Source organism: Anas platyrhynchos, chromosome 2 (assembly GCF_047663525.1).
Source record: "Anas platyrhynchos isolate ZD024472 breed Pekin duck chromosome 2, IASCAAS_PekinDuck_T2T, whole genome shotgun sequence".
Taxonomy (NCBI): Eukaryota; Metazoa; Chordata; class Aves; order Anseriformes; family Anatidae; genus Anas; species Anas platyrhynchos.
The window spans coordinates 24,604,764-24,613,640 of NC_092588.1; the positions used below are offsets into that span (position 1 = coordinate 24,604,764).

The following is an 8,877-nucleotide window of genomic DNA, read 5'->3' on the forward strand; positions in this document are numbered from 1 at the left end:
GCCGCCCGCTCCCGCCAAAGCGGCGGAAGGAGCCGCGGGGGTCGCGCGTGCGCACTCGGCCTCCTCCTCCGCCGGCTGAGGGGAAGCGGCGGTCGGCGGCGGGCGCCATCTTGGCGGTGCCGTAGCGGGAGCTGCGGGCGGCGGGGCTGGGCGCGGAGCCTGTCCTAGCGGCGCGGCCGGTGGGTGATGGAGGGCGTGAGGGGCGGCTGAGCGGCTTCCCGGGCAGCCTCCGCTCCCTGAGGGCTGCCGGGCTTCCCCGCAGCCGCCTCACGGCAGCCCGGCCCTCGTGGAGCGCTGCGCGGCGGCGGCGGCCTGGGCCCGCGGTCCTGTCACGGCGCCCCCCCCCCCCCCCCCTTTCCTTCCCTCTCCCCTCTCCTTCTCTCCCCGCAGACGGAAGGATAAATCCTGCTGGGAACCGCCGGGTGTTGGTGAAACCCGGTGCTTGGTCGCTTTTACGCCCCGGGGGTGCCCCTCCTGGCGCCGTTTGCTGCATGCGAGCGGCTCTGGCCTCGCTGCGTTGTGCTCAAAGTGCTGGTCCGGTGCAGGCTTAGCTTGCGTAAAGTGTTTGTTTGTTTAGTTATTTACCTGTTTTTTGAGGGAGGTGTTTCTGGAGCGAAGCGCTAATGGTGTGCAGAGTTCGCTGAGGCTGTGGAGGTATAGGTGTAGTGCTGCTTTCCGGCTAACTGAGGCAAACACAGAATTTCTTAAAGCTTTAACATGCACACCTCTGCTTTTAAACTTGCCATGAGGTTGACAGTCTGTTCATTACGTAAACCTTTGTTCTCTGAAGCTCAGTTCATGAACGTGCATCCTAAAGGCCACTCATTCTGTTGATTCGTTTAACAGTTGGATGGCTTGTCTGCAGTTCCTACCGTTTTTTGGTTGTTTAATATATGGCTCCTAAAAGCTTACTACCTGGTCTTACGCTTCTGTTTGTGGATTTCTTGAATATCGCATTAGGATCTGGAATCAGTGTGCCTGGTTTTAAACGCAGGAGGTTGTATGTTGGCACATCGAGGAGAACTTGCCGTTTGTCACCGAAGAAGTACTGAGGAGATCTGTTCTGAGTGCTGTTTAAAAATGGGGATGAGAATGCACAATTGCGAAATTCAGAACAACTACAGATAAAGTGCATCATCAAGTAGCAGGGCAGTGGATTTCACTTCACAAGACACGAAGGCCCTGTAAGAAAATCCTGCCCTTGAATTCTCTCCTTGCTTTTTTGGCATGGCCATCACATCTGTTGAGAAGATAGATTAAAAGGTGCAGAGGGTCTGGCTGGGATGGAGCTAACTTTCTTCGTAGCAGCCGCTGTGGTGCTGTGTTTTGGATTGGTGGCTGGACAGTGCTGACAACACACGAGTGTTTTGGCTATTGCTGCGCAGCCCTTGCCCAGCGTCAGGGCTCTCTTTTCCCCACTCAGCTACTGCAGCCAGCAGGCAGGGAGTAGGCAAGAGGTTGTGAGGGGACGCAGCCAGGGCAGCTGACCCAGACTTACCAAAGAAATGTTCCGTGCCATGTAACGTCGAACTGAGGTAGAGGAAGAAGAAGGTTTTTGTCTGGTTTCTGTGGAGGGAAGTGTATTTTTGGCTTCTAAGGTGGCTGTTTGGAGGCAGGCTGGGAATCAGTTCACCCCTGGGAGGTGGTGAGTGATTTCCTTTGTTTTGCTTTTTTTCTTCACCTCTTAAAATTTCTTTACCTTCACCCACAAGTTTTCTTGCCTTTCCTCTGATTTTCTTCCCTATCCTGCTGGTGAGGATGGGGTAGAGTCAACTATGTGGGTGCTGGCTGGGGTCAACACTCCCCAAAAACACCCGGAGAGCTGATGGTCTTCAGTGCAGGTATTAAACAGGCAGTTGGTTTGGGTTTGTTGTAGAAGTGACTCAGAACTTGGTCTTTGCTCTCGTTTTGCTGGGCTTACGCGGAGTGACTAAGTACTGTGATCAATAGGTAACTTGGCATCAGGATCTAGTGCTTCAGTTATTGAGCAAGGGTTTTGTACGGGGCATATTCCCAAACACTTGTCATCAGGGCCTTGGACTCTTTGTTTTTTTAGAGGGATGTAGTTAGTTGTTCTGGGAGCTTGTCTTTGTTCTGAGAGTTCTGTGTTGTGTGACATCAGATGGTCATGTTGAAAATCTGGATGTGGTCAAGTCAGCGGATGAAGCGATAGTTGTTCTTACTTGTGAAAGGCAGTTCACATTTAGGGAAAATACAGCTTCTGCTTTTGCCCTGTAGTTTCTCCTTGCTGCCTAATTTTGTTCTTTTGATAGTCTTCACTGTGGACGTTAAGTGCAGTGCTGGACTGGTGAGTAGTGTACTCCTGGTGTGAGCTTTGACAGCAGGTGAATTTTGGAAGAATGGACACTTACTGTAATCTTGAGATGGACTTGAACGTCTTTCAAGGACTCAAAGAATTGAGGGTTTTCCCCTCGATTCGCTGTCAATCTGTTTGATTTCAACAGTTCAGTATGGCGCAGTCGATGACCAAATAACCTCATCGTGTTTTCATCATTTGCAGAAGTCAACTTAACTTTTGAATTTCCTTTGCTTCTAAAATGGCAACACAGGGATGCCGTGCATAACATGTTGGAACGTGGAAGGAGTTCTTCATTGTATCCCAGATTGTGGTTTCATTACATGCCTGGCTTTAATGTTAGCCACTGCTATGGATGAGCTGCAGCAATGTAGCACAGTTTGTAAACCAAAGTACAGATATCAGCCATTAATTGTGTTTCATTTTCTTTCCACAGTTAAGTTGATTTTACAGAATTTATCAGGTCTTCCAAGCAGAAACAGGTAAGCTGCCCAAAGCTTAACACTTCTCACTGAGTATTGTGACGAGATCGTACACAGCCTTTTTTTTTCTCACAGTCTTGTGGCTGGGAGCTAGGATATGCTCTCCTGAGTGCATGTGGCTGCTGCAATTAATACTCTGACTACGTGAAAGAGACAACAGTTTTGAACGCTGAGAGAACGTACGGTATTGAGCAGAACCGATCACTGGTTAGAGCAACTTGTCAAAGCAGTAAAGTCATCAGTGTTGGTGAATTGCTTCATTTCCCAGTGTCGCAATTAGTCTTTTTCCTTTTTCCTTTTATCATCTAGCATTTTCGGTGTTTATGTTCCCAAATGTCCTGTTCAAAAGCAAACGGGATTTTTTTTTTTTTATTCCTCGGGACTGGGCAGAGATCTCTGGCATCCAGCAACAATGCCACGAAAGACTTTAGGTGTTCTTTGGGTACCGTGGATGGTGAGGAGTGACTGAGGTGGATTTTGTTGCCCTTAGGATAGGGAATACTGATAGACTTGTGCACGTGTGCAGGTGGAGTAGCTAATTGTTCTGACTAATCAACTGTCAGCGAATCTTCTTTTAATCCCATTCTTGTGAACGTGTGAGTTTTTTCGTGCCTTCTCTCTTGATTGAGACAAGGGCATTCATTAAAAAGGCTTAAGTGTTAAGATACTGTAACAGCTGAGTACTAAAGACGTGCTATCATGTGTACCTTTTTGTCTGCAGGTGATTTTTGCTGTGGGTTGAGCTCAGCATGGCTGTAGTCATCCGTTTGCAGGGGCTTCCTGTTGTTGCGGGTCCTGCAGATATTCGTCGTTTCTTCTTGGGATTGAATATTCCCGATGGAGGTGTGCATATTATTGGAGGAGAAATTGGGGAGGCTTTTATTATATTTGCAACAGATGAAGACGCACGGCGTGCCATGAGCTGTTCGGGAGGGTTTATCAAGGACTCCCGCGTAGAGCTCTTTCTCAGCAGCAAGGCGGAGATGCAGAACACCATAGAAATGAGCCGGAAACGATTTGACCGTGGGGGCCGAGAAACAATGTCTGGGTCTAGACGAGCAGGTGCTGGTTCTGGTGCATCGGGTGTCGGAGACATCTCGCATTTAGTCGCGGCTATTACGAAAGGAATAAATAAATCTGGTTACGGTCCGCCAAATCACCCGGAGGCTGGGTTCCATGCCAATGGCACGAGACACGGTGATGTAGGCATGCCTAAATCAAGCTACCAGTCGAGAAAGGATTCCCACGCGTTTAACCCAGATGATCTGTACTTGTTCCTGCGTGGCATTCCCTACTCTGCGACAGAAGATGCGGTGCGGGCGTTCCTTTCCGGAATCCGCGTGGACGGGGTGATTCTGATAAAGCACCGTAACGGTTTAAATAACGGTGATTGCTTGGTAAAATTTGCCACGCCTGGCGATGCCTTAGAGGGACTGAAACGTCACAGACAGTACATGGGGCAGAGGTTCATAGAAATCAGTCCGACCACGGAGGAACGGTGGATCGAGTACGGCGGGCGGGTAGACGTGCCGAATGAGATGGATCACTTCTTCAAAGAACGCTCACCGAGAGGTTCGGGCTACATGCACGCAAGGAAGCATTCTCGTTCGAGATCACCAAGGAGACAAAGAACGCGTTCTCGTTCTCCCCCCAGCCAGGAATATTACATACACTTAAGGAATCTTTCGACTAACGTGGAGAAGAGAGATCTGAGAGATTTTTTCCCTGATCTGGATATAGGCAGCAAACAAATAAAGCTTCTAACGGACAAGCATCAGAGGAGGACTAGAGATGCCTTTGTGATGTTAAGGAGTGAGAGAGATTATCAGGCTGCTTTGGAGTGCCATAGAAAGGTTCTTCTCAATCGTCCTGTTTACATTTTTCCAATTGCAAGAAAGTCTATGTTGAAAATAATTGATTCTTACGAGAGGAGAAGATCTCAGGAAAGAGATCTTCCTGGCCAGGCCATGACAGAAAAAAGTTACCGGGAAAGTCATTCTGGCCCTAAGGTGTGTGCTTATGTGAGGAATTTTCCATTTGATGTGACAAAAGTCGAAGTGCAAAAGTTCTTTGAGAGATTTGATATCGATGAAGATGACATTTACTTGCTCTATGACGACAAAGGAGCTGGGCTGGGAGAAGCCTTAGTGAAGTTTAAATCTGAAGAACAAGCCATGAAAGCGGAAAACTTAAATCGTCGGAGGTTCTTGGGAACGGAGGTGTTGCTGAGACTGATATCTGAAGAGCAGATGCAGAAGTTTGGTGTCACTGTTCCGTTCTCTGCCCCAAACGAGATGCAGGGGCATTCGCACGCGTATGACAGAGGTGAGCTCTCCCGTCCGGTTGGTTCCCCACCTGGACCACCGCAAGGGCCACCCATGCACTCGTTTGGTCCCCCTGGGAACTTCAGGCATCCTTCAGAATTTAGGCACCCCCCTGAGAACTTCATGGGCCCTCCTAAGGATTTTAGAGGCCCGCCACCCCTCGTGGATTTTGGTGGTGACAGCGAACACTTTGGCAGAATGGAGTTTGGGAATAACAAAATGGGAAACTTTCCAGAAGGCAGATTTATGCCGGACCCAAATTTCGGTGGTGGTGGTGGTGGTGGTGGTGGTGGTGGTGGTTCTGACCGGGTTGTTCCTATTCGATTGAAAAATTTACCTTTTAAAGCGACTCCCAATGAGATTCTGGATTTTTTCTATGGCTACAGAGTCATACCGGAGTCGGTTTCCGTGCAGTATAACGAACAAGGGTTGCCTTCGGGTGATGCCATTGTGGCGATGACAAACTATGAGGAAGCGATGGCTGCTATTAACGAATTGAATGATAGGCCGATTGGTCCCAGAAAAGTAAAGCTGAGCTTGCTGTAAAGGAGGAAGAGATGCTCTAGAATAAACCATTCTAGATTTGACAGTATTGACAGTTGTTTTTAAGTTTTTAATGGCTAGAAGTTGAAGAAGAAACGGTTTCCATCAACGGTTATAAATAATACCTAGTTTGGGTGTTTAGCTCTGGGTTGAAATACCTTGATGGTTAAGATTTGAGAAATGTATTGTGCCTACTTCTCGTGGCAGAGAAGAGCCCTGAAATTCCAGAGGACATTGATATTTTACAGCAAGGTATAAAAGCATGAATTTCTAATGCTTTTTCTTTTCTTTTTCCTTTTTTTTTTTTCTTGTTTGCTTTAATTCCCTGTCTCCTGACTTTGCATCAAATGAAATTGTAAGTGCTGGTTGACCAACCATGCAAACGGTTCAGACAAAAACTTCAGTGCTATCTGCATTAGTCAGTAACCGTTCTTACTGAGGTTAGCTTAATAAAATTAAAAAAGACTGATTTTTATTTTTTATTTTTTCGTGTAAGCTGTTCAGGTTTTGTTCGGTTTCATGTGTTTGCAGGCATCCCTGTTAGAAGAAAAAAGATCTGTTCACATTAGCTGGCTTTGCTGGCTCTGCAACTTTTTTTAAATAAAAAAGAAATTGTTATTAAGTGTGTGTCTTATAATTAAAACTTGTCTAGCTGCTCTCGTCACCTATTATCTTCAGTGTACCTGGGTCTTAGAACAATGCTGGTTGCTTTCCATGGAAAGATTGAACTGTGCAAAGTTTGTCAACGTAGCAGTGAACACGCAGCTTACAAAGACTCCGAGATCTCCATGAATCATGTGGCTAGGCTTTCTTCTCTTCTTGCAGTGTAGTACCTTTGAGACAGAAAATGCCTTAAAATTACAGCAAGAATTCTGGCTTCAGTCTGAACTTTAAGTGGCCTTTAGTTTGTCTCCACATACTTGTTACATGAATGTTAACTTGCTAGCGATGGCTGGATGCATTCCAGGTCAATATATAATCAGTTTTAACTAATGTGTCCCTGGCAACCATGCTCACAATGAGCTGTTTTATTTTTTCTCTTACAAGAGAATAAATGTCAGTGTTCGGAATGCTTTGACACAAACTTTAGTAAGAAATAAAAGCTATCCTGACAGGAAAGTCCTCTGCATCTTCAAAATTCAGGCTTAGTAGGAAACTGGTGTGAATACACTGTGGCAATTGCAACTGGAATGAGGTAGTACTTGGATTACTAAAGGATTTTAGGGTGTTTTTGTAGTTGCCTCTGAACTGAAGACAGCAAACTTGCTACTTGATGATGAAAACTAGTTTTAACCTTTGCTCAGGCAATACCAAAAAAATCATAGATTTGTAGAGCAGTTGAGGTTGAAGAGGGACCTGGAAGTCTCCCATTCAACCCCACTGTGCAAAGCAGGGTCAGTTAGAACACGTTAATCAAGGCCTCGTGCCTTGGCTTTCCAGTATCTCCAAGGACAGAGACCATCACCGCCCCGGAGGAGCCTGTTCCAGTGCCTGATCACCCTTGCTGGAGGTCATACCTTAGTTATTCTTTTATGTAAAGTCATCATCATTACTAAATTCCATGTAAGCTCTTTAGAAATTAACAAGGCAACCCCCTTTTTCATCTATAATTGTTAAAAGGCTAATGTAGCTTCATTTCTTGTGCATATGACTTGTCTTCTGTTTGAAGTGCTCAGAAAAAAGCATTTTAAATGAGAATGGTAATGCCGAGTTCGTAGGTGTGGATTCCTCAGCAGAAGAACTTTGATACGGCCAAATTAAAAAAGCCTGAATACTTTTTTTGCTGACTGGTAGGAACTTTAGAAGTGTGTTGTTCTGAATGCTCCTCTGCATTTAAATGGAATAAAAAAAAAACCCTGCTGCTTTTACTTCAGAGTTGCTATAAGAGTGATCGAAAAGCCAACAGACTGCAGGGAAAATAATAGCACGCCAAAGGCATCCATATTCTCCTCAAAATAAAGTAATAAAGTTACATGTTCTATTCACACCATTGAAAACTGTTTTTTCTGTAAACTAACATTTTTACCACTAATTCCTGCCTCTGATACCTGCTGTTTTGTAAAGAAGGAAAGCGACTATTTTCTCCTCCAGGTAATGTGGAGTAGCTGGAAGAATTTAAAAACACCAAAATAGGGGTTGTCAAATCCTGAATATAAATCGGTAATTTTTTTACCGTGCCTCTAGAGTAGCATTGTTCCATGCACAGGTGCACATACACGCATTTTTGTAAGAAGCAGGATTTGGGGACTGGAAGGACAAGGTAATTTAGTGGGTCATTCGTTGGTTAGGTGTGAGATTGTTTTGAGAAAAGCCTACTCCAAGGGCATTGTCTGCTCTCAAGAAATTTTGAGTAATTGCTGACAAAGAACTATTAATTTGGGGAATGGTAATTTTTTTATTATTTTTTTTATTTTTTTTACCCTAGTGGATACATGAAAAGAGTCCCAAAGCTTATAATGGCAGAGACCTTAATTAAGGTATTTTAAAGTGTTCCTTATTTGCCCTGTAGCTACTTAATCTTAAATTACAGATGTGAGTTTATGACTGCTCTAGGTTAATCTATGAAACATCTAATTGATGGACCAGATTAATTTCTATGAGATATGTAAAAAGCTCTGCTTCAAAGGATGTGTAAATGATCTGAAGCACAGGGAAATTAGAGAAGGATGCCAATACATCAGTTAGTAAGGTTAATAGGGTAGTTGATTCTCAGTTTTTACCCATTTTCCAGTTAGTATTTTTGTTTTTAACTGGGACGTGTATATCTAGTTTGCATTGAATTCTGTCTCTGCTTGCATAGGCTGGTACAAGTGCATGGTGTGGTGATTGATAGCGTTCCCTGCTGCAAATAGTTCAGATGTTTAAGCTTTGGAGGCACTCAGAGTAAAGGACACATCAGTGACAGCAGTCTGTAATTACACGGCGTGAATTATTGCGCTTCCTTTTTAAGCACCATCCATCCAGTAAAAGAACAAAGGAAATGCTGCAGTTTGTGCTGTTGATCTGGAATCCATCTAGTTGCCTTAGTTACATTAATCTGCGGTTGCTTTTGCTACCATTGTCCAAAAATTGTATTTAAAGAACAGTCTGTGGCTTCAAAAACTAGTAATACTGATCACACAGGAAGCAGCTGGAGGCATTCAGGAAAGCCGTAACTTATGACAGTCTGAAAAAAACCTCTTCATAAGAGCCTGCATCATCTAGGTGTCGG

General features: G+C 44.9%; 1 protein-coding gene across 2 annotated transcripts; it reads left to right on the forward strand.

The window, feature by feature from the left end:
* The first annotated feature begins 20 nt into the window (after positions 1 to 20).
* RBM12B (RNA binding motif protein 12B) lies at positions 21 to 6,288 on the forward strand. 2 transcript variants are annotated; one of them, XM_038174078.2, is made up of 3 exons: positions 21 to 179; positions 2,754 to 2,799; positions 3,521 to 6,288. In XM_038174078.2, the coding sequence occupies exon 3, from the start codon at positions 3,549 to 3,551 to the stop codon at positions 5,667 to 5,669; it is 2,121 nt and encodes a 706-aa protein (XP_038030006.1). In that variant the 5' UTR covers positions 21 to 179; positions 2,754 to 2,799; positions 3,521 to 3,548; the 3' UTR covers positions 5,670 to 6,288. The 2 variants fall into 2 exon arrangements, with proteins under 2 accessions (XP_038030006.1, XP_071890560.1); XM_072034459.1 differs by lacking the exon at positions 2,754 to 2,799 and having other exon boundaries at positions 38 to 179.
* Positions 6,289 to 8,877: the final 2,589 nt, after the last annotated feature.

Bases quoted from the DNA above. Each gene is read 5' to 3' on its own strand.
- RBM12B (XM_038174078.2), top strand. From the start codon at position 3,549: ATGGCTGTAGTCATCCGTTTGCAGGGGCTTCCTGTTGTTGCGGGTCCT.